This window comes from Ambystoma mexicanum, chromosome 5q (assembly GCF_040938575.1).
Source record: "Ambystoma mexicanum isolate Mex_15411 chromosome 5q, UKY_AmexF1_1, whole genome shotgun sequence".
Lineage (NCBI taxonomy): Eukaryota > Metazoa > Chordata > Amphibia > Caudata > Ambystomatidae > Ambystoma > Ambystoma mexicanum.
Genome location: NC_090933.1, coordinates 522,462,528 through 522,488,543, shown reverse-complemented (window position 1 = coordinate 522,488,543; position 26,016 = coordinate 522,462,528). Strand labels below are relative to the sequence as shown.

Genomic DNA, 26,016 nt, shown 5'->3' with positions numbered 1-26,016 from the left:
ACAGGTACAAGTGCACAGTTGCACGGTATTAGCACTGGGGTAAAGTTTGGCCTTTTTCTTAAAAAACACTGGGACACATAAGCAAAACTATTTCACCATGACAAGTGCAGTTTGGCATGGTATCAGCACCAGCACAAAAATTGCTATAGTGCAAAAAAGATACATTTTTTAAGCATGTTTTCACCAGGGCAAACTGTGCCCTAGTGCGAATACCATTCCATATCAGCAGTAGGGCAAACTGTGCCCTGGTGCTAATACCATTCCATATCAGCACTAGGGCAAACTGTGCCCTGGTGCTAATACCATTCCATATCAGCACTAGGGCAAACTGTGCCCTGGAGCTAATACCATTCCATATCAGCACTAGGGCAAACCTGCCCAGTGCAATAACGCAGTGAAAATGTATCTTTTTTGCCGGATGGCAATTTTTGCCCTGGCCAACCTGCACTTACCATGGTGCAATCGTTTTCTAATATGTCCCACTGTTTATTAAAATAGGGCAAACGTTGTCCTACTGCTAATACCATGCAAGTATTTGACCCAAGGGGGCTGGGGCATTTGGTAGGGTTATTGGGGGCGTGCAGCATTCAGCCCAACTGCCAAAGCGGATAGGCGCAGCCAGGGAAAGCAGGAGGAAGTTGATAACCAGAGCTTGGGCGCACTGCTTGCTCCTTCCTACCCAGCGCCTGCTAGCTATCGCCTTGCTACTTCAGCAACAAGCTATACCAATTCACCGCTAGATGGCAGTAGCCCATAAAGACGAGTTCAGTCCACCCCACCGAGAGCGGCGCTGCTTCACGGTCTGAAGACCAATATCTAATCAGGCTCCCTGCCACAATTCTTACCCGGGCTGGGGAAACACCTAGGAGGTGGGGACGGGTTGGGGGGGGGCAGAGACCCCTCTCTGTCCTTCTCGCAATAAATAAAACCCCGTTATTTTCTTTTGGTAAATGAAATAAAGGCGCGATCCCTCTTTACCAGAAGGTGTCGGTTGTAATTGTAAGGATAACCAGGGGGGTAGGTTTTTGTGTTGCCCAGATTCCAATATATTTAAAAACGGGGCACAGACATGGCCCCACGCACACCCCCACCCCCACTTTGCACAGGAAAAATGTGTGGCGTGCAGCTGCGTTCTCCGAGATGCACTTGGGACCTCCGGGAATGAATGTACATGTCCCAATGCTCGGGCAACCCCTTTTTTTGGGCGGAAAGAGAAGGTGGAGGAGCAAGGGGGGCGAGGGCGGCCCGCCCCAGTAGCGTGAGCTGCGAAATCCCCAAGCGTTGCTCTGCCGAGGAGGAGACGGCGCGGCAGCTAAGCGTTGCATAAACAGGAAGGCGCAGCACCGAGGACGGGCAGTCCTGGATGTGAAGCTGGCACCGGGAGCCAGTAAATCATAGCAGGACTCCGGCCGGCGCTCACAAATCTCCCAACAGTAACCCCTCCTTCCCCGACCGTACGGACTTCTCTGAAATGAGCCAGCACCGAGACCACACAGAAAGTACTTCGAAAAAAGAGGAGGGTGGAGGGGCAAAAACCGATGCACGCACCGCCGATTTTAAAAAAGTGCTTCTTTGCACTGGTCGGTTGGCACAAATGTCATTTTTTCTCTAGTCTGTCGGTGCTGAGACAGGCCCTGCACTGGTGGCGAATTGCCCGGCTCCTGTGTGTGCTGTGTAACCTGTGACGTGTAGAATTGCCCGGCTCCTGTGTGTGCTGGGTGACCTGTGACGTGTAGAATTGCCCGGCTCCTGTGTGTGCTGGGTGACCTGTGACGTGTGGAATTGCCCGGCTCCTGTGTGTGCTGTGTAACCTATGACGTGTAGAATTGCCCAGCTCCTGTGTGTGCTGTGTAACCTGTGACGTGTAGAATTGCCCAGCTCCTATGTGTGCCGGGTGACCTGTGACTTGTAGAATTGCCCGGCTCCTGTGTGTGGTGGGTGACTTGTGACGTGCAGAATTGCCTGGCTCCTGTATGTGCTGTGTGACCTGTGACTTGTAGAATTGCCCGGCTCCTGTGTGTGCTGGGTGACCTGTGACTTGTAGAATTGCCCGGCTCCTGTGTGTGCTGGGTGACCTGTGACTTGTAGAATTGCCCGGCTTCTGTGTGTGCTGGGTGACCTGTGACTTGTAGAATTGCCTGGCTCCTGTGCGTGATGTGTAACCTGTGACTTGTAGAATTGCCCGGCTCCTGTGTGTGCTGGGTGACCTGTGACTTGTAGAATTGCCCGGCTCCTGTGTGTGCTGGGTGACCTGTGACGTGTGGAATTGCCCGGCTTGTGTGTGTGCTGGGTGACCTGTGACTTGTAGAATTGCCCGGCTCCTGTGCGTGATGTGTAACCTGTGACGTGTAGAATTGCCCGGCTCCTGTGTGTGCTGTGTAACCTGTGACGTGTAGAATTGCCGGCTCCTGTGGGTGCCGGGTGACCTGTGACTTGTAGAATTGCCCGGCTCCTGCGTGTGCCGGGTGACCTGTGACTTGTAGAATTGCCCGGCTCCTGTGTGTGCTGGGTGACCTGTGACGTGCAGTGCTGGAGGGGGTATCAGCGCTTTGGGTGACGTCCATTACATGCCGAGCCATGACATGGGGCAAGCGACCCTCGTATAATACCAGTCATTTCTTTACGTGCGTGGCGATGGAGGGGCACGTAGGATGACATTTAGCCACCAGAATTATTAAGATAAGATTGATCTCTCCGGCTAAAATGATTGGAGTACCAGAGTCAATACAGGGGGGAACGGTGTTCTTTGCCCACCGAAATTTCGGGGGTCAGGGGCAATGACGGGGAGGCGGATATGCCCTCTGCCCAGATCGCGGAAGCAAGTAAAAGGCGTGTGGCAGGCAGTACACTTTGCCAAAATTAGAGAGGGTAATCGTGGGCAACACTGCAACAGTGCCCTTTGCCCGAGCCGTGGGGCCCAATGTTGGGAAAAGTGCCCTTTGCCCAGCCTACGAGTTTACCAGCGGCCAGCAGTGAGCTGTGCCAAAGTTATGGGCCAGTGCACGCCTGGCCGCCGCGGGCAGCAGCAGTACTTCCTCCCTCACTCATACACACACGCACACACACACACACAAGCCCTCCCACTCGCCCTGCGTCAGCCAGCCAGGGCGGGGTTAATAGTTGCCCTATATAACTACCTCTTTTAGTGCCCAGTTCAGACTAAAACACTGCTTACTACTTAGGCGCCTGGCAGCGTGCGGGCAGACGCGCAGCACCACCTCACAGAAGTGCAGGCACCAGCCCACCCGAGAGGGCTGCGAGAAGCAGGCACCAGGAGTAACAGACCGAGGGGCGAGGAGCGTGCACAAGGCGCTATTGCTGAAGAGACTGCCTGCCTGCGGCGGGGTCGCCAACACCTGGAAAGTGACAGCGGGAGCCCCTGCAAAGTGACAGCGGCAGAGGCACTTAACCGCAGCAACCCTTGCAAAGTGACAGCGCAGAGGCACTTTCTCATCGCACAGACTCTTGCAAAGTGACAGCACCAGACCCACTTCCTCGCAGCAGCCTCTGGCAGAGAGGGGCGCTTGAGCTGCTGGCGCCACAGCCCCAGGGAAGTCGCAGCAACTTGCTTAGCCTAAAAGCCAGTCCGCCCAGCTTGCCACAGAGCCGGTGCCCGCCCGGTACCGTGCAGCCCGGGCACTGCCTGCCCATGACTGCGCTATACAACCTGGAGCCGGCGCTATGCTATAGGAACTGGTCCATGGAGCCGGCCAACTTCTACACCGAGAGCCGGGAGGCCAAGCCCGGCAGCCGGGGGACCCCGTGCGAGCCGCGCCCGGCCCCGCCGGACGAGGACGAAGAGCGCGGCGGCGGGGGCACCCTGGCCGAGCTCAGCGCCGCGCCCGCCATCTACGACGACGAGAGCGCCATCGACTTCAGCTCCTACATCGACGCCATGTCGGCGGTGCCCACCCTGGAGCTGTGCCACGACGAGCTCTTCGCCGACCTCTTCAACCACAGCCAGCCGCACGGCAAGCCCGAGCTGCGGCCGGTGGACTTCGAGTACATGGGCGGCGGCGGGGGCGGGGGGCCGCAGCTGAAGGACCTGAGCGCGCTCTCGGGCATGCTGGCGAGCAGCGCCGCGGCGCCGCAGGAGCACAAGCGGCTCGCCGCCGTCAAGCAGGAGCCCGAGTGGAGCGACGGCGACCTGTCCTCGCCCCTGCCCTCGCAGATCGCCGCCTGCGCCCAGACCGCCCTGCTGCTGTCCGGCGGCCACCCCCCGCAGCCCACCCCGCCCACGTCCCCCGAGCCCAGCTCGTCGTGCTCCAGCAGCCGCTCGCCCAGCCTCTGCGGAGGGGGAGGGGGCGGCAAGGAGCGGCACAGCAAGAAGAGCCTGGACCGAGCCAGCCCCGAGTACCGGCAGCGGCGGGAGCGCAACAACATCGCCGTGCGCAAGAGCCGCGACAAGGCCAAGCAGCGCAACCAGGACATGCAGCAGCGGCTGCTCGAGCTCTCCAGCGAGAACGAGCGCCTGCACAAGCGCATCGAGCTGCTCTCCCGGGACCTGGCCGGCCTGCGGCACTTCTTCAAGCAGCTGCCCGCCGCCGCCGCCGCCGTGCCCGCCTTCTCCCAGCTGCAGCAGCTGCAGCAGCAGCAGCAGCCCGCAGGCGGCGCGCCCAACGGCATCGACTGCCGATGACTGCGCGCATAGCGGCAGCCAGACTCTTAAGACTGTACTACGCGGGCGGGGGGCCACCTGTTCAACAAGGGATTTGTGCCATGTCAAATAGATTTTGGGGGGCTGTGCAAGAAAAATGTGGGAAGCGTTTATGGCACGGAAGTAGTGGGGGGGGGAATTCTGCCTCAAATGCCACACGCAGACACAAATGTGTTTAAAATCTTATGTTTTATGCCTTAAAACCGGTGTATGTGTTTGCCTTATACACAAGTGACAGCTGCACATATGTTCCTGCGTTTTTTTTTAACCATAGACATAAGTGGTATGCTTTTTTTCATGCGCACAAAGTGACCGCTTGAAACTTTACTACTTGCGTTGCCATAGACACGAAATGTAAACAGCTTCCAGTTCGCAACAATGCAGACGTGGTATTTGAAACTTGGCATACACGCAATGACTTTCCCGAAGTGCATCTACACTGCTCTGATAGCAGCAGCAGACTCCAGTGCCCCCAGAACTCCGCGCCTCCTTGTCACGGGGGGGAGGGGGTGGGGGGGGGGGTCAGGCAGGTACGCCAGATCAGGCCACGCCACATGTTATCAGTGACTTCTGGCAGGCACTAAACGGCATGTCTCCGTTTGTGTCGAGGGCATGCAACATTTGTAGGAGGCCCATTGTTTGTTCACTGTGATGAAAGTCTGACTGGGTAACCAGCCCCCGCACCCCCATGTTGCACCTTTGACAGAAATCCTTCAGCCAACAGAGCCTCCCGCGCGTTTCAAACTCAATACCTCAGTGAACACTTTCAGAGCACCTGTAGCAAGAGCGTACTGTACAAATGTTTTAGGCGGCTAATAGTGCCCAAAAAGTGAAATTGTGCTGGTTTTCAGTTTTTCTTTTTTGAAAAAGACTTTTGTACGCAGAATGGAATTCGCTACCCTTGGAGATCGCCGCCACCTCACAAGCTAAAGACTCGTGTTTATCCCCTCCCTTAAATTATTTTTGTAATTGTAGGTTTTTTCTATATTTGAATTTGTATTGAAGCAGCTATGGTACATTTGTAAAAAAAAGTGATTAAAAACACCTTTGTAATGTAGAATAGTGAAAAGACCGACCATATACGATTTTTATATGTACATACATTTTTACAGCATTTCTATGAATAAAAAAGCATTTTAAATTTTACTTGCAGCTTCCTTGTCCTTACGTCATCTGCTCACTACGTCATTAAATGGGGAATGTGTCCACCTTCACGGCACAGCAGAGCTACAGTTTGGCGTACGATTGACATGTCGATGTGCAAGACTTGTGTGTTGAAACTGTGTCACTGGGAGAAAGCATGTTTTGGTGTTTTTAATGAGAAAGACAGAATGAGTGCAATGCAGGTTCATCGAGGAGTACCGCTTCTGGTTAACGTGTGATGGTGCATAAAGACAAGACAGTGGCTCAAACGCTGGCTGGTGCACTTAAAGCAGCTTTCCAGATGCTTTGGACTACAACTCCCAACTGGCCTAGACAGTACTGGGGAATGGCCGGGGAGCATGGGCAGGGACGGCGCCAGGGCCTTTCAACTTTTTCAAAAGACAGTGACCTTGAGCCTCAGGAGGGGCTGCAGCCACTGACCCCATGTTGACAATCTGTAGTTTTATCATATGGCAATATATTGCATTCTGTATTATTTTCGTCTGGGGGCTTTAAATGGGCACTGTGTACAAGCTTATTTTGCTGGAGCCTTTGAAGTGACTGCCGCTCCAGCAAATGAAGTGTGTAACGCGCACGCTCTGCAAACCGCACATTTAAAGTAAAGAAATAGTTAAATAGCTGCTGATTGTAAAAGGAAAGCCAGCCAGCAGGGAGCTGAAACACTAAATACCCACTGAAAAGCTATACATTCTTCTTTGTCAGCAAGGGGCTGACGTGAAGTAACTGGTGTTAAAAAACGACAAACGGATAATCAGTTGGCATTCAGTCTTCTATTATAATACATGCACCCCACTGGAGCTCCATACTGTTTTGCATCTAAGCAAGGGATGTCCCAAAACCATTATGTTAAAATGGACCCCATACTTCTTCAGCCAGGCCTAAGCATGGGAGTCATAGTCCAAACATCAGGAAAGACCCAACTCTTAGCTTTTAGTGGACACACTGAAAATACTATGCAGAGATGGAACAAAGCCTTAGCTTTCAAATCTCACAGAGTTCTTCTTCTGACACTGCTTCGTGAAAACTACACCGTCTGACCCAGTCCTACAGCTAGTGCTCCACCTTGGTGTAAATGTTCAGTCAGTTCAATAAAAGGCATCACAACCGGCAACTTGTGTGATTTTAAAACTGCACTAACACGGCCTAGTAAAGTTAAGCAGCTGTACGATTTAAGATGGGGTGGGCGGGAAAGTAAAGGGGCTACAATGCAAAAGCGAGGGGGTGCCATTGCCCAGTGCGGTGCCCTGGCTGCGATGGTGCGCGTCCCAGCGGCGGCTCTTGGAACAGCAGGACGGCGAGCGCGTGCCATTCCGCGTGCGCTCCTACGTCATCGCAGAAGCACGCTGGGTTTGTTGTGTTTCTGCTTCAGGCTGGACATGCGCCGCGCGCGCTCGCAGCTGCCGTTCGCAGGCCTTTAAGTGCGCCACGAACCCAACGGCTGCCAACGCTCGCCTCGCGTGCGATGCTCCGGGGCCGCAGTAGACGGGGCGGAGTTGTGTAGAGGCGGGTTTGCCACAGTTAGTCAATTCTTATTGGGATTTTGGTTCGAAAACAGCCATACGTCAATAAAAAAAATAAACACTATTCGTAACTCATCTGCAACTATCAAATACAACTTATAATTTTAACTTCCATGACGTCTATTTAAAATGACGTTAAGACCAATATTGTTGAAACATGATATCCTGGCATTAATCGACACGAACACGTTCCAGAAGATAAAAACGTGCACAACTTCACAACTTGACGAAAGACATTTTAGACGGTTTGGCGCCAACTGGAAATGGGGAGACTAGATCCCAGGATTCCACAGTGGACAGCGGAGTAAGCAGACCGCACTTTCCTCACGTATGCGCCAGGATCTGAGCCCTGCACCGTAGGCTTTATGTGGTATTTATGGCGGTAATGTGGTTTCCAGCACGCAGAGTCCAAAACACTGCATTGCCTTTCCTGCTCCCAACAAATCGCCTGCATTGCCCTTTATCCCCTTTACAGAAGGCCTGTAGTTCCTTTACATCTCATCACAACATAAAACCACCCCAACTCCGTAAGAAGCCAAGGACAGCACTGCCTTTACTCCCTCACAACAACGGAGTTCTCAAGTTACCCATGGCCATGCGCGAGAAGGCCACACAGTCCTGGTTTTGCTTGGAATTCTGAGAATTGCAGTTTATTCAATTTAAAATGGCAATTACAAGTCCAAGAAACCAGAGCGAAAAACATGACTGGATGGCCTTGGGAAACGCGAGAGCTGTGCTGAAAACCTACACTGCCTTTGCTTTGCTCCTACCACCTCCCCATCAGATCTGAACTGTCTTTCACTCCTTAACAGACATGCATTAAATATCCTTCCATCCACAAAAGACCACATTGCCTTTATTTCTCTCACCTACTCATTAGACTGCATTGCCTGGCCCACCCCAAACAGGCCTGCATTGCCTTTTCTCCCACACAATCAAGTGCTCTGCTTTTCTTCTCTTTCACAACAGACATGATTTGCTTTTCCTCTACTGGCCATCAGATTTCAATTCAATTTCCCTCGCCCTATCATGCCTGCATTGCCTTTCTTCATCCCCCGTCCCATTAAACCTGCACTGCCTTTCTTGCTTTCACGTCCCCATTAGGGCTGTGCTGCCTTCGCCCAACCCCCTATCAGATTTCCATTGTCTTTTCACCACTTCCTCTTAGACGTGCAGTACCTTTTCTAGATTCAACATGAGGGCTGCATTTTCTCACTTCCCCTCCCCATTAGACCTGCATTGCTTTTCCTCAACTCCCCATCACAGCTGCATTGCCTTCATTAACCTCACTATCTGGCCGGAATCGCCTTTATCCACAGCCCCCTAAGATCTGCATGGCCTTTGCCTCCCCATCAGAGCTGTATGGCCTTTCTATCCCCATCAGAGCTGCATGACCATTCCCGCCCCATCAGAGCTGCATGGCCTTTCCCTCCCCCATCAGAGATGCATTGCCTTTCCCGCCCCATCAGAGCTGCATGGCCTTTCCCTCCCCCATCAGAGCTGCATTGCCTTTCCCGCCCCATCAGAGCTGCATTGCCTTTCCTGCCCCATCAGAGCTGCATGGCATTTCCTTCCCCATCAGAGCTTTATGGCATGTCCCTCCCCATCAGAGATGCATGGCCTTTCCCGCCCCATCAGAACTGCATGGCCTTCCCCGCCCCATCAGAGCTGCATGACCCTTCCCTCCCCATCAGAGCTGCATTGCTTCTATTTACCTTATCTATAACCAAAACAGTGATGGGCGGAGGGCTATACATGTATCTGATCCACTTGGCACTGTTCTGGGCAACCTTCTACACCACAGTTTTTAAACCATCTGCGCCATTACAAAAGGGGTCCAGCCTTATGCAAATCAGCCAGGCACTGCCACCAATGGGAACAGCCCAGTTGAATTGCTAGGCCAGGTCCCCTCTGTACGGAAACACAAGCAACCTCGTGCTTTGATTAGCTTTGTCACCCCGAGTGGGACGTGTATGCCCAGGCGTGGGTCCTGTGCCTGCTGGGCATAAAGATCCAGGCTGCACTGATGATGCCCAATGAGGCTAAAACAGGCCTGCAGTTGCTCGGGGTCTCCTGCAGAAGGGATGTGACCTAGCAGTTTGGGCTGGACAGCCCCTTTGGGGGTGGGACCAAGCCTGATTTGCGTATAGTCTTCCCCCTTTCTGTAATGGCTTGGCAGGCGAAGAACAATGGGTTGGAGGGTTGCCCAGGGCAATTGCCAGAGGTTTAAGATTCATTTGAAATCTTCCACCCGTCACCTCTTTGTTTTGCTCAATTTATCTTATCACTACAGTTGCATGGGCTTTCCTTCCCCATCAAAGCTGCATGTCCTTTCCCTTCCCATCAAAGCTGCATGGCCTTCAACCCCCATCAGAGCTGCGTGGCCTTCCCCTTCCCATCAGATGAATGGCCTCCCCCTCCCCATCAGAGCTGCATGGCCTTCCCTGCCCCATCAGAGCTGCATGACCTTTCCCTCACCATTATATCTGCATGGCCTTTCCCGCCCCATCAGAGCTGCATGACCTTTCCCTCCCCATCAGAGCTGCATGGCCTTTCCCTCCCCATCAGAGCTGCATGGCCTTTCCCTCCCCATCAGAGCTGCATGGTCTTGCCCTCCCCATCAGAGCTGCATAGCCTTTCCCTCCCCATAAGAGCTGCATGGCCTTTCCCTCCCATCAGAGCTGTATGACCTTTCCCGCCCTAATAGAGCCGCATGACTTTCCCTCCCCATCAGAACTGCATAGCCTTTCCCTCCCCATCAGAGCTGCATGGCCTTTCCCTCCCCATCAGAGCTGCATGGCTTTTATCTGCCTCACCATCACAGCTGCACTGCCTCCCAATCCCTAAGAGGCTTCCGTTTTCTCATCTTACCTAACATCCCCCTTGGTACCAGTACTGAAACAGTGGATAAAAATCTGGTATTACCCAAATTGATCGTTTCTAACTGACCGTATGGTAAATCTGGCCGAATTCGTCCAGTACCATTCGATCGTTTGGAAATGATCAATTTGGGAAATCACTACCAAACATGGGGAGCAGGGGTGTCCCCCACTTCCGGACGTTTGAAGGCGGGGAACCGGAAAGAAAAAAAAAAAGAAAAGCAGACCCTGCAGTGTATGATCCGACCCGCATAGGAGGGACGGATCTGACGCTGCAGGGTTACAAGATGAGCAGACAGCAGAAAGGTAAGTAGGGGGAGGGTGGGGGAGTGTTTGGGGGTGGGCGGGAGTTTTTAGTTTTGACGGATTTGGCCGCGTCAAAATATGCTTTGCGGCCGATCAATTGTGACATGGCCAAACTGTATACATCCAAAAATTTAGGACACGGAAGTACCAGTAAATGCATGCTTTTTGTTCTCCAAATGTAGCGGTTTTGTCGAAAAGAAATCTATCAAATAGAGCTTGGAAAGCGACCAGGCACCTGGCTCTGAAGACCAGGGGCCAGTTTACATAAAGTTTGCACCGGTGCAAGTGCAAAGTCGCACGGTATTAGCACTATTTTTAAAAACACTTGAACATATTGGAAAACCCTTGCACCATGACAAGTGCAGTTTGGCATGGTATAAGCACCAAGGCAAACATGACCCTAGTGCAAAACAGATAAATTTCACAGCATTTTTGGAGCAGGGCAAAGTTTGCCCTAGTGCTACTACTGTGCAACTTTGCACTTGCCCTGGTGCACACTTTCTGTAATCAGGCCCCAGGACGAGCGCAGGGAAGGCTCGCCAGCACCCTAGAAACATTGCTCATGGGAGAGCTGCCCAACCCAGGGTGCACTGAGCCACACCAAGAGCGCGGTTTTTGCCTGAATAAATAAAGCCAGCAGGCTAGTTGCTCGCATGTTGTTTAATATACTGAGATATGGCAATCCTCATTTACATATCTGTAATCTAGATCAAATGCTTAGGACTCACACGTGCATAGGATGTAAAGGAACCTTTATCAAATCTCCGTTACCTGTGTGTGCGCGCACCCTCCAACGTTGGAATGGGAAATATTTATATATTATTTAGTAGGAAGTTTCAATCTGATTTTTTTTAAAAATAAAAACGAGACCCTAGTAAATTCAGAGTTGGACTGCCATAAAAAAAAAGAAAGAAATAGGCTGCGGTGCCAACTAAAAATGAGGCATGTGCGCAAATCGCAGTGTAAACCTTTTGTAACAAATCGAGCAGTAACAGCACACTGTTGGGGAATACCTGTCAAATGGCCCCTGGTAAAGCACATTGGTTCAGTAAACTTGATCACAAAAAAACTACTACCAGTTGTGCAGTAAGTCATCAAACTGGCACACACTGCCCCCAAAATGTCTCCCACACTAGCACGTCCAGCGCTGCCCTGTTATATAAAGGCCAGCTGGAGACTGGCTAGAGACAGGCTTCAGAATGATACTGTTCAGAGCTTTAAGTCAGTCATTCTCAAACGCCAGGGGCACAGAGGATAGAAAGCCACTCGGAGTTAGGGCTAGTAATAATAAAATAGCTCAGCGGGTTAATGCAAATATCTGCTAGACACACCCATGTACAACCTAAGGGAGGAATACGGACTGATCCGATAATTATGAGTCGCATAAGAGTGCCAAGTTATTTAGCAAAACAAGCAGTGTGAGCAAAAGGTGCAGACGAACACATGATTATTAGTCAACTTGCAATGCGACGCATTTGCATTTTCAGTTTATTAAGGCCAGTGGTGAGTAGTTCACTCAGAGGCACTGTACATAATTGCATGCTCCAGACCGTGCAATCCCATTATTGGCTGCTTTCCATAGGAACAATGCAAGCTGGTTGTTACATTAACCAGGGGAGGGCGTTGGAGAAAGACAATGGGGGACTTATCGCACAGAACAATAGAGTGCTTTCTCATTAGGTGGAGAATATCTTTATTTCTGGATCTGGGGGGAGCATCAATTGAAAATAGCAATTGCTACTGCGAATGGTATTCACTACCACATGCCTTTTCTCACAGAATTTGTGTAATTTAGGGTGAACTGTGCATAATGTCATTTATTTATGTTGATGGGAAGTGTTGGTTGTTTGTAAATGTGTAAAAGTCGCTCAAGGGAGAGAAGGTGGTAGTTTTGAAGCTGGATATATTGGTGCACCCTTGATGCTTGGTGGTCTGGAGCAAGGAGGGTCAAAGAAGACGATTGAGGAGAGCCTGAGCGCAAAGGACACGCAGGGGAGACTAGCACAAGATAGTGTCTCAGCAAGGTGAGGGGTAGGGGGGGGCAACAGTATAGTGTGTAGGTGCGGAGAAAGGATGTGAAAAGAGAGAAGAGGGTGCGAGCAGGTGGAGGAGTAACATGGGTGATTAACAATGGTGCTGGTAGCAAACATACGTACTTAAAGGGGTAGTTCAGTCAGAAATGTTATTGGCCCAATCGATTGGGCATGTATTTTAGATCATACATCGGTTCCTAAAGAAAATTACAATGCAACTTACCTACATTTTTCTCACTTTAACACTTGGGAAAACAACGGGCCGGGTACCGCCATCTTGTGCTAATCTTATCCGTTGATCCATTGCCCTAAATTCAAGAGTTCCTCAACAACTGTAAACAAACCCTTTCTGATGACACAACCTTGGATTTTCTTTTTCCTTTGTGTCAGTCTATTTCATTCCGAGCTTCCCTGACTTGGTACTGCTCTGTCCAGCTATCTGCCAAGTACGACACACTGAGAACCGGTAGCTATACTGCCTAAAAGGATTTAACTCAGTAATCGCTTTTCATTTTTTATATTATGGATGAATGTCTTTACCAAACCACATTTAAACATGTGTCCTTGCAAACTTTTAAAGTTTGAGCCTATTATTCTTGTCTTTTCACAATGTGGTTTTGTAACATGGCTGTTTCTTCTCTTGTCTTTCTTTAACATTCAATGTTAATGGGAAACCTATTTTCTTTACTGCATACAAACACGTTTTTTATTTACCTCACTGTTGATTCTGTGCTTCTTCAATATTCAGGAACTATGGCAAAAATTCAGCCTCATCTGTGCAAGCCCGAATATTGAGAAGACGAAATCCTTGAAAGAGAAAAAAGTCTGGGCAATGTGGAATCCGATGAAAGTCATGAGGATCAATCACTGGAGCCTGAATCCAGTCGCATGGAGCACGTTCCCACCTGGCGTATCTACCATCGTTGTGAGCCTATGCCTACTCTGGTGGAGAACTGCTTTTGCAGAGAAAACTCTGGCTGCTTGGCCTACATTGCAGAAGAAAACACACCACTGCTATGCGTTACCGAGCTGCATGACTTCAGGGCCGCCTGCCTTACAACATCTGTGTTTTGCGAATGACGATGCTCCTTATGCACAAACTTCGAGCTACAGTTTGCCCTTGTAATCCAAGTAACAAGTAAGTTCACTCTATGTATGTTGCGTGTTTGAGGAACGAGACGGGTAACATAATATGTTGTTCCCCTACATCAATATAATTTCGATGGATCATGTACAAAATAATTTTTCTGTAAATTGAATACATTACTCATTCTAATCTGAAACCAAAGTTTTAATCTTTAGATTTATCGTCCGAACAATTACTTTTCTTTCACTTGGAAGTATCTCTCTCCCAAGATGTTTTTGCTGGAATGTGACATTTGTCACATTTCTAATTGATCCCTACTTGAAATCACAAGTATTGTTGGTACCTTTCACAAAAAGGTACTTTTGAAAGCATAACCATGCCTTACATTTTACAAGGTAGTGCAAAAAAAAAAATGCTATTATTTGGCTCATTCAAGTAAACTATTTCCGCATCTCTTACACAGGTGGTACAGACTTGTGGCATATCATGCCTTCACATGGATTCATGGAAAACTGGGATTTCGCTTTCGACGAGTAATACCTGCCTGTGTGGTTCGAGCCATTCAAATGAATTCCCCAGTGACCATGGACAATACAGTGGATTTATACAGATAGTACATCAACCGCAGCAGTATAATTTATAGCGTCATTGTCATCCACTTTACCAAAATAACAACAACAAAAAATTAGTTCATCTGAACAGTTGTTAGATATTTTTTACAAGTCCGCAACACGTCCAAACATCTAAGAGCATCGTAAAAGATTGGTGTGCTTTAACAAGTTTACTGTCCTATCGCGCTTCCCTGATACACATCCATCCCCTTCGCTATCAATGACAGTTCGCACCTGTGGGTGTGTGCTCACAAGGGGGCTGGGAGGATGGGAATGCTCAAGGTGCCGAATACCATGTACACCACAAAGGATTCTTTCGGATGGGGACCCTTATCCACATGGCCACCCCAGACCCAGACTGCCATTGTCTCCAGACTTCCATTTGAAGACCCCGCCTCTGCAATAAACATATGTCTGTGTCCTTTGATTGTTTTCCGGGCCTATTGCATTCACCTCATCCATATCCATCCCCCTCCGCTATCAATGACAGTTCGTACCTGTGAGCGTGCGCTCGCAAGGAGGCTGAGAGGATGGGAATGCTCAAGGTGCTGAATAACATGTACACCACAAAGGGTTCTTTCGCTTGGGAACCCTTATCCACATGGCCACCCCAGACCCAGTGTCTCCAGACTCCCCTTTGAAGACCCCGTCCCTTCAATCAACATATGTATGTGTCCTTTGATTGTATTCCGGGCCTATTGCGCTTGCCTCATTGTCACGGTTTATTAGGCATTCACTCTCAACTCAGGGAGTTCCTTCCCCCCCGCTCCCTCAAGCAAAGTGGCGCACACCCAAAGCACTTATACAGATTCAACTTTAGTGAGGCCACCAACCTGTCTCGCACCACCCCAACAAATACCACTAATAAGCTAGGAACCAGGCCAGTGTATAGTAAGAATATATATTTAAGGTTTGACAAAGAAGACTAGCAACCAACATCAACCACCAATGCTGTGGCACTACACATTATCACAGCCCCAAATTACTTTCCATTATTAAAATAACACAGGTAGGATTTTGAAATATACAGTCACAACTTACACTAGATTAAATTGCAAATTAACCAGTAGAAAACATTCACAATGAAAACATTGTTTTCGCTTAATTTGTAGAAAGGTAATGTTTGAGAAAGAACTTCAAATACGGAAATTGTTTTTTTAGGCTTTTATTTGAAAGGCAAAGTTGGGAAAAAGGAAGTCAATGGGAAAATCGTTTTTCAACACACACTCAAAGGAGATGTAAGGCTTTGTAATTCTGACTTTGGAATCACTGGGAATAAAATGGGAACATTCGTTTTGCACACTTTGTTCTCCAAGGAAATGCAGGGTTTGGAGATTCTGGGTTTGGATAAACGAGAATAAATGGAGAGTTTCGTTTTGAAACACACATACAAATGAGATGCAATGATTGGTAATTCTGTTTTTGGATGCAAGGGAATAAATGGAAAATTTCGTTTGCCCCCCACCCCCTCTCCATTCACTTGAAAGGTAGCATTTTTAGGATTATTTCTTTTGGGATTCAGGACCTCCCTCTTCTGGACAAAAGTCAGAGGTTTCAGAAGAACAGCCACCCAAGTCTTTATTGTCTATACCAGCTCTAACACACCGAGCATGAACTTTGTTAGTTTTGAATTCTAACAACACTCATCCTGTGATTTTCTACATGGGAATTGATTGATTTAACTTCACTTCAATGGGCTAAGGATCTACAGCTTCCTCCTCCCCCACAATTTAACAGGAAGGATTAAGCCTGGCTGTTCCCAACACAATTCAATTTAAATGGATAGGGTGATTTTCTATAAAGGAATTAATTTTAATTGATGTTATAAAAAGGGTCTTCCCAGTACCACCCCCTAACTGCTACGCAAGATGGAGATTAAGGCTGGCAGTTTCCCCCCTCGCTTTTGAAGGCTTTGGGATATATCTACTTACATGGGAGGCCTTGGTTATGTGGCATCCACGGAAACAGCAGCGCTCCTCAGAGGACAGCACATATCTGGTCAAGGGCTTCAGTCAAGGATTTTCTCCGGCACCGAGACTTCCTCAGCTACTCTGATGGGGTTCCCAGCTAGCTTCTAGATTTCGCTGTCACTGTTTCCAATCTAAGGATTAAGGATTCTCTGCTAGTTGTTCCTCGCAAGAGTCCATCATTAGGCTACCTCCAGTGAAAAAGTGAAAAATCCCTGTTCTGATGCAAAATTGGCCTCTTATAGGGCTGATGACAATCTTACATTATCATAATTCCAACAGTAAGGATTGGCTAGCACTCTCCCTTGAACTTCCACCAAGACACCCACTGGCGGCTGATAGTATCAGACGTTGGGAGTTATGGGTTATGGAAGCTGTAGGAGGAGAAAAAAGACATCATCCAAAAATGACAGGTGGGTTTGACCTTGTTGGGTTCTGAAAATCTAACAACTTGGCAGCTATGCAAATTTTTCTGATAACTACATACATCTACTTATTTTCGAAATCTACATTTCATGGCGAGTTGGAAAATATTAATTTTATTTCGGCACGCCCCTCCTGCCACCATTTTTTGCATTTTGTGGCTGTGCTGTAAGAGTTACAACTCTGACACTACCTACTTCCAACATTAATTTCACCGTGTACCACTTCACCAATTTTCCAGTTCCTCAGAATAATGAAAATGCCAGAATCATACTTTTGATCATAATTTAAGTTATATAGATCCAAAAAATTATATTCTTACATAGTCCCAACTTGCTTTTTATCCCCTTTAATATGTATCCAGGCTGGGCTCACTGGGACACACAATGCCCTTCTTATTTAGGAAAATGTGTTCAATGTTAAACATATGGCAATGCATTATATGAGAGGTAGTTTCATTTCTGGCCCCCACCCAAAGCAGTTTAATTTCCCCTCTAAGTTTACATGTCTCCTTAAGCATGTGACCAGGCCATCTGCACAGGCCAATGTTTATTCTACCCTCTTCTCCTGAGTTTCAAAGGGCTTTGCTCATAGCTAATGCACAATTAATTGGGCATCTGACCTTAAAGGTCATTTCTGTTGATCATGTTATCTGTATCACCATAGTTCCAATCTCTCTCTCTGTATTTTTAACATTTGGAATGATAACCAGACCTGTTTCCTTGGTGGACCCATCCCCAGAGGTCTTGGGGTCAAAGTTTCAGCTCAGAGAGAAAAACAAGATACAGTTCACAATTCTGAAAGAATAGCATTTTAAATGGACAATGTGGGGACACATGACCTTTTGTATTGCACCTGAGCCTGCTGGCAAGAAATAAACTCTTTTTTTACATAATGTTTTAACAGCAATAAGTTCCCTCTGGATATTAGTCACACAGATAGGCCATAGTTACATAAGAAACCAGTGTTTACTTTTACACAAAACGAAATAGGCCTTTCCCTATAAATGTTATTTTTTTTATTTACTTGTATATAATCACATCAGCAATTTTTACAAGAATGCAAGTTGTTCTTTAGGAGCTAAGAGATAACAAAATAGAAAGGATAGGAGAAGGAGAAGTAGGGAAGATACCCGGAACCGGGGATGTTCGAATACCAAGAGACACTAGAAAGAGGAAGAAGAAGAACATGCAGGCCCCCTTCCTGGGGGTTTGTCTCAGTCCAAATAAAAATCATTCAGCCGGCTCTCTAAACTGGGCAAATGGAGAATGAGTCAGTTTGTGCATTGATCTTGCGAAAAGCAGCTTCCAAAATGTTTGCCGTAGCTATTGTCCAGTTCGTTTTTTCCCCTGACATCAGCCTGTTCCACCATATGGCTTCTTCCTCTCCCTGGTGTCCCACAAAGTCTGTGCACAGGCTGTTCAGGCAGGTGGCTCTTGCATCCCTTAGCTCCGAGCAGTGCAGCAGGAGATGTCTTACTGTTTCAGGTTGGTTGGTCTGGCCGCATAATCTGCATTCTTTGATGGACGTTTTTGGTCTGATAGCCTGGATTTCACGCATTGGAAGGAGATTTAAGCGTGCTCTCATATAGGTTTTCCTTAGCTGTTTGTTCGGAACTTTAATACAGTAAGGCAGTGGTACTTTCAATCTGTTAAAGGTTGGCGGCAAATGCTTTGTACGTTTGTTTGACTTTGCTTTCTCAAGAGTGTCAATCCAATCTTGGGCTTCCATTTTGGATTTTACTCTTACAGGATTTACTTGCAAGTCTTCTTCTGTGCATGCGATCTCCACCAGCTTCTCTCATAATTTGTCTACCCAAACGTTTAAAGTGTTCAGGTGGCGGTTTGATATTTCTCTCGCGATGATCTTATACATCGGCATAGAATCGGGAGATGTGGTGTTTCTGAACAGTTGCATAGCGCTAAGGGTTACTGTTGCTTCCAAAGATAGAAGACCTAGCTCTCGCCTGCTGAGGTCCATTGAGACCTAGTTTGGAAGTCCCAATACAGATTTCCAAAGGTATCCTTCTAGTTTCCGCCAGATTGTATTTGGTATATTCAGGGTTGCACCCATCCCATAGGTAATAGTAGGGACCATTTTCCTTTGTAGAACTGTATGACTGGTATCACTGAGAATTTCCTGTATTTTCTGTCAATTGTCTTCATTTGGGCTGCCAGGTTTTTCATTTTTTCCCACAGTGTTGATTGCATTGTAGATTCATTGGCAGATGAATCAATAAACACTCCTAGATATTTGTAGTTAGGTACTACCTCGATGTTCACTTTGTCCAGCGACCACTTGTTATTTGCCTTGTTTTTCGAGGCACCTTTTCCAAGTATCATTATCTTTGTTTTTGTTTTGTTTATTTTCAAGTTGTTTAGTTCCATGTATGAAGCCAAGTTGGTGAGTTGGCGCTGGAGGCCTATCTGGGTCTGATCTAAGAGAATCAGGTCGTCTGCATATAATAGGCATGAAATGTTGACATTTCCCAGCGTTGGCAGGGTTGGCAGGAAGGCTCTGATGGATAGTTCGGCTTCTTTGAAGTCCCCTAGAAAAGCGATGAACAATGCCGGGGCTAAGTGGCAGCCCTGCTTCACTCCGCGATCTGAGGGTATTTCTCGAGATAGCTGACCTTGGATGTTAAGACGCACTCTTAGCTTTGTATTTTTGTGGAGGGCCATCACTGGCTCAAGCACTTCCTTCGGGTATTTCCATTTTTCCAGTTTAGCCCACAGTATTTGCCTGTCCACTCTGTGAAACGCCTGTGACAGGTCTACGAAAGCCAAAAAAACTGGGGGTGTGCCTTGTTTGACCTTAGCTTTTATGAGGCTTAGCATTTAGATGTTGACTGTGGTACTTCTATTTTTTAGGAAGCCCATTTGAAATGGATCATTGGCTGGTGACATTTTGGTCCAATTGCGGAAGTGGCCTAGAAGGAGGGTTGCAAAGATTTTTCCTATTATGTCGAGAAGTGCAATGGGACGGTAATTGCCTGGTTCTTCCCTGTTCCTTCGTTTAAATATCGGTACAATTACTGCTTTAGCCCATGATGCTGGAATGGCTCTTGTTTTTCTGCAGTGATCAAAAAGGATACTAATGAAGTTTGACCATTCCTCCACATTCTGTTTAAGATCTATATTGCTAAGGCCACCGGGCCCGGAGCTCTTGAATTTTTAAGTTTTGTTATGACCGTCTTTATATCCTGTTTAACGGAAAGGTCGATCCATGAAGATCCTGTGTCTATTTGGGGTGGAGGTTTACAGGCCGCCGGGGCCTTAAAGAGATTTTCAAAATATTTGACCCACGCTTTTTCGCTGACTGAGTTTGCAGTTCTGTTTTCCACCGCCTTGTGTGGTCTTTTAATGAGGGCCCAGAAATCGCTGTTTTTTTTTAGTACTCAAAGCCCGGAGCATTTCATCTGCATCCTTTTGGTACATTGCATGTCTATGTCCTAGGATCGAAGATTTGTATTTCCTTGTTTGAAGCTGCATGCTGCTCCAAGCCGTCAGAGAGTTGGCTATTTTGGCTTGTCTTTTTGTTTTTCTCAGTGCTCTTCTTTTTTCCACCACTTCTCTGTCGTACACATGGCCTTTTTGGATTGCGGCGGGGTTACCTCCCTTCGTATTTACCCTATACTGTAATAGAAAAGTTAAGTATTCCAGGCGTGCCGACTTCGTTTCCATAGACCAAGTTCCTCTTTTGTAGGAATCCATGATGCTTTCAATATTAGAGGCTGTTAGGCGCAGGCGAGTTTGTTGGTTGTTCACCTCTATCGGGTGGTTGTAACTTTGGGTCGTTGGGCCTATCGATGACCATGCTATTGCCAGAAGATTGTGGTGGCTCTCTATGGTTCTGGAGACTGAGTAGTCTTCTATGTACTGTAACAGACTGTGGGAGATGAAGAAGTAATCGAGAGCTGTACTCGAGTCGCCTCTCTCCCATGTGGGTATCGTCACCTCCCATGCTTTCACCGATGCGACGTTGTGTACATTTCTTGATTTCATAAGGGCTATCCATATTGTTCCTCTTGCTTCCACTGGCGATTGGACTTTCTTCACCGTAGTGTTTTCCGTTGTGATGTTACAGTTTGAGTTTAAATCTCCACATATGATTATGTGTGTCTGGGGATCTTCGACTGCAATATCGTCAACCACCTTTGCTAGTTGTTTGCAAAATTCCACGTTCGAAGTTTTCTGCGGGTTCCAATAGACAGTTATGATCGCTATCTTTGATGTTTCACTCCCCCTCACTTTGCTGTATTTTTGGGTCCATGTTGTTAAAACCGCAAGGATTCCATATGACTCTTATTTTTTTTGTGATTGCAATCCCTGACCCCAGCCAAATTGCTATTAGGAGGCCTGATGGTGGACGGCCGAACAGGCCTTTGTTGCCGATGAAAATGCAATCTCAAAACTGTCTAGAGATGGCTTTGCCTTTAGCCAAGTTTCCTGGAGGCAGAGTATGTCAAAAGCTCCAAGGTCTTGGTTGTCTGGGTTTGTTAGGTGTTGGTGGCCTCTCGTGTTCCAAGAAGCCATTGTCAAGCGTTTCTTCGGCAGCGTTTCTTGAAGACGAGACGGAGGAGATCGTTTCCCGGGAGCCCCCCCTGGTGATTGCTATTTATCGAGGTTTGAGTTTAAGGCCACTTTTAGCCATTTGCATGGGCCCTTTGATGTTTTTGTTTCTCCCCTTTCCGAGGGCTTTACTCCCCTTTCCCGATCTTTCTTATGGTCCTTCTCTCGTTCCATTTTCATGTGTGATCAGTGTCTGAGTACATTCGTATGCTCCTGGTCGGTCTCTTCGATTGTGAATTTGGTCACTCTTCCAAATCGGTGCGTCCTTTCTTACATCCGTAGCGTAGATCTCTCTCTGCCTACTGGACTCCCGTCTGGGTTCTCGTTTGTTCTGCTCCCTTGTACCTGTAGTTTTCATCTTCCTAATTGGGCCTTGAACCTAGTCTTTTCCGGTTGTAGAGAGAATGTAGAGAATGTTATTTTATGTGCTGAAATTAAGTCTCCTTATTCCTGAAAGTGCAGTCTGTCATTCAACTTTATTTCTTAAATGTAAGGCATCATTCCTCCTTTTTAGCTTCCAATTGCCCAATGTTTAAAATGTATCTTTTCTTTCCATGTGCACTGTTGCAGTTTTCAATCTGTCACAAGTGCCTTTACACAAAGTCAGCATCTGCAGTACACGTCTTTTTGGAATCCATTGAACAATGTTAGTGATGTTACAGTTCTCAGTTGCACTCTTCTTCAGCTGAGTGCCTGTACATTCTAACAAAATGGAGAGAGGCCCATTCTCGTTCATTCACTAGGCCTTATGTCGGAATCACTGTTTTGTACTGGCTTTTATATTTCAATGGAACTCCACACTTAGCCAGCTTCACTCTCACAATGGGGCCTAGCATAGCTTCTCCACATCTGTCACTGTGGGGCTGTCTTTTTACTGCACAAGTCCCCCCGTGGATCTTTAACTCAGTTGACCCATAGAAAAGAGCAATATAGAGTGGGGTTTTTGTTTTCTTTTTGCTTTATCACATTCCATAAATTTCCTTGTTAGGGCACCTCTGCTGTTTTCCTGTTCTGAGGGATTGGTTTTCTGGTCTGCACTCCACTCTTTTAGCATTCTGGGGTTTGGTCCTGGTACTCCTCCCTTTCTAGGCTCTCCTACCTCCAAGTTGTGAAGGTAAGGAGTTACTGAATCTGCTGAGAGTAAAAGAGAGATTAAAGTATTTTATGCAGTACTTCTTTCCCAAGTAAATAGGCATACAAATTGTCAAAAACAGTGTATACATTGCAACTAAATGTTAACATTGATTTCACTTGACAGGCACAATTTGACAATCTTCTCTTTCTCTAATTCTGGTGCATTCCTTATAAGTATGAATGTTTTACTCCCTGTAAATGTGTGATATTATCCATCCGGGCTTCTCTTCTTTCCATTCATTCTTCAGATGGTTCCTGGGCTCTATCCTCACTGGGATCTTCAATTAGTTGTAGCACCAGTCTGGAGTGACAGCTCTTCAACTGATTGATATTGACCCATTTCTCTTCCGTATGTTCTCCTTTAGGGATGCGAATATTATAGGCAACGGGTGAGATTTTATCAACAATTTCAAAGGCACTGTGCCAAGAAGGGAGGGACTTGCGCTCATTGGTCTGGTTCGAAAAGGTAGACCCAGTCTCCTACTTCTTACTCCTTCTTGGTAGTTTTTAAGTCATAGTAGGCTTTCATTCCTTCTGCTGACTTTTCAAAATTTTGCTGAGTGTAAGCAAAAGCGTGATGAAGGTGTTTCTGACAATTCTCAATGTACTCATGGGTCGTGGACACATTGATCAGGGTCTGCTCTTCAGATCTGTAGAGCAGATGCTGAGGAGCACCATTTTTCATCCCGTCATGAGCTCAAATTGAGACATTTTGGTTGCAGAAGACAGCATGGACCTAATGGCCATCAGGACATCAGGACAGGCCATCAGTTGGATGTCCCAACTTGGTCCAGAGTCTGCCACAAACTTCTTCAAGATGCCCACAATTGTTTTATTGTATCTTTAACTCCCCCGCTGAAGGCTGGGTGGTAGGCAATGTGGAGTTTTCTTTTGATGCTGTTGTTGGGAGCATTGTTAATCACAGTATATTGCGTTGGTGGTATTACATTATACATTTGATGGATCTTGCTGTTCTTATTTGTAACGAACAGAGATTGTATTTTAGAATGCTGTTTTATATTTGAGATGTAAATGTTAGAATTGAATGAAATCATCTGTGACATTAGGTTGTCTGACTGAGTATGAATGAGGTATGTCTGGTGTATGTTTTTTTGGGACAATATGAGAATGCTGTATCAAATCAGATAGGTTATTTATTCCTCCATCTGGTTTAGAAGTGTACTGATATTGGCACCGTTGATGATTTTTAGAAAAATCTGATCATTTTAGTGTGATGTTTTCTCTATATTTGAATAAATATGTTAATTATTCCTACGTGTCCAGTGATTTGAATTAAATGCTTTTGTCTCACTGACTTGTTCTATATGGACACCCTATTCCTCTTAGCGTGTTGCTATGAGATAATGGTTTTATAGATGTATGTACTGTGTTAGAGCTCTCCACACAGAATCACTTGTTCTATGATCGTTGATGTTGAAGTAAATATTACGGTTCTGTCCAGGTTAGAACATAGAACAGAGATAAGCCTGGTATCCCCTGTCACTCCTGTTTTTTGCTGCAGAGTTTTCTTTTTAGCCCTTGTATCTCCCATATCTTGGTTATCACCTCGCTGGTAAAATTACCTCATCGGTCCGACTCAATCCTTTGGGGAAGGCCGAAACAAGACAACATATGGTCGATCATTAGTGCAGCAGCTGTCTCCGCCTTACAATTCGGGGCCAGAAGACATTCTACCCACTTGGTAAACAAGCATGTCACCTCTAGAGGTGTGATGCACCGGCCCGATGAAATTGACTTGCAAATCCGACCAAGGCAGTGTCATGTCCCTTTTTTGTAGGGGGGCTCTGTGTGTGAGAGAACTCAGCTGAAACTGAGCACACACAAAACACCCCTTTAAGTAGATGTCGAGGTCCTGGCCCATGTGTAGCCAATGTGTGACCTTGGCCAAGATTTCTAGTGTTGTATGAAACTCCTTATGACCGGCAGTGGCCGTGTCATGGGCGTGACTTAACATCAGAATGATGTCGTACGACCCACTGGTCACATCCAGATATGGATTCCCGTACCAACAAACCGTTTTGGATTAGGAACATTTTGGAAAACTTCATCAACAGCCGGAGATCCTCTTTCCCGATCGATATAATTGGATTCTGTCAGAGGAAAATTCACAGGGTCTTCAATATGTTGATAACATTTCCCAATGATTGCATCCTCATTTTGTGCAGTAATCAAATCTGCATGTGGGGTTTCTTTACTCCAGTGGGCAGTTGAGAGTTCATTATTGGCATGGGTTTGGGACCTGGTGACAGCAACAACCTGGATTCCCCAACATGGATTTGGTTTCTATGAGATCCCTGTGAATGGCTCCAGTTTTGAGCAGCTAGCCAGCCAAGTCATTTCCAGTTTTGTCTGGTCCCTCTATTTTGGAGGGACCTCTGATCTTTTTCCAACAGATACTCATCTCATTAGAGGTCACTAGAACATGAATTGATTGGATTAATTTCCCGTGCTTGACCGGTTTGTTATTCGCACACAGCATGCCTTCGATTTTTCCAATTAATCAGGTGTTTCACTAAACCATTCCTGACATAATCTGAATCGGTTATTATGACCAGTTCTTTGAGTTGGTGTTGCACTGTGGGATACATCTACCAGCCCAGCAGAATTCCCTACCTCACCAAACTACATCTCAGCAGTCACCAGCAGAATGGCTGCACTGGCTCTGTTGAGCACGATCGCCTTGCATTAAAACTGCACTTTGCAGTCACCAAAATAATGCTGCGCCGTCTTACCAGCCACACATGGTGCAAGATGAAACACAGGACACCCCGAGAATTGCTGCCAGTATTGTCTTCATTTGCACCAGAGAAAAGAAGTCAAAGGCAGCATTGCTATGCTGCCAGCTCAAAACCTTTCACCGAAAAATAAATATTCTGCCTTTTAAAATGACTGTGCCCTGATGCTCCTTTTCATGCTTTCAACAGTACACAGTTTTGTTCCAGTGAGACCCAGCTATGTTCATCCATATTCGGGTGGTGCTCCAGTGAATGGGGGCATTTCTAACTGAAGGACAGGCTGTGCCAGGCAAGATCTGTGAAATAACAAAGAACGTCACTTCAGCCGCACGCAAAACGCTTTACATTTGCAACAAAATATCACAGACAAACTCTTCACAAAAAGCCCCCTTTCTCTCCTAGCTCATGTCAGTTTCAAAGGACCTTTTATTTGAACAGATGCCTCTGCATTAGAAACATGACTGGGGCTTTGGAAAGGTTCAGAAATTGGATGAGAGGAAGGCTGCATTGTAAAGTGACAGCCAAGGAAAATTAACCCTATGTAAAATGGTGCTTTTTACAAACAAGAAAACATCTGTATAAAAGTGAAATGTTGAATTAAGGCTCTGTCCATGCATAGAAATGGGATGGGTGTTTGTTCTAAAACATATATAGGATATCTAATTCCAACAGACTTGCTTTCTGGTTCAGGAAATAAATACATAAAGTTTCTGTGAAGCCAGCAAGAAACAGGTTTGCAAGCCCTGGCTTCAAAGGACTGACTACAGGATCTACCTTCCCCAAGTGGCCCAGCATCTGGGGCATATGAATAGACAAGGGTGAAGCATCTCGCACCCTCATCAGACAATGCGGCAGTGCTCCAGCCTGGGATAAAGGATTTCCAGGACACACAAGTGTGACTTTCTGGT

At 46.9% G+C, this 26,016-nt stretch overlaps 1 protein-coding gene across 1 annotated transcript; it reads left to right on the top strand.

Annotated features, from left to right (window-relative positions):
• The first annotated feature begins 3,145 nt into the window (after window positions 1-3,145).
• On the top strand, window positions 3,146-5,803 carry CEBPD (CCAAT enhancer binding protein delta). The gene has a single exon (XM_069621024.1). The coding sequence runs from the start codon at window positions 3,650-3,652 to the stop codon at window positions 4,637-4,639; it is 990 nt and encodes a 329-aa protein (XP_069477125.1). The 5' UTR covers window positions 3,146-3,649; the 3' UTR covers window positions 4,640-5,803.
• The last annotated feature ends 20,213 nt before the right edge of the window (window positions 5,804-26,016 follow it).

Excerpts from the sequence above, each read along its gene's own strand:
- CEBPD (XM_069621024.1), top strand. The coding sequence starts at position 3,650 with ATGACTGCGCTATACAACCTGGAGCCGGCGCTATGCTATAGGAACTGG.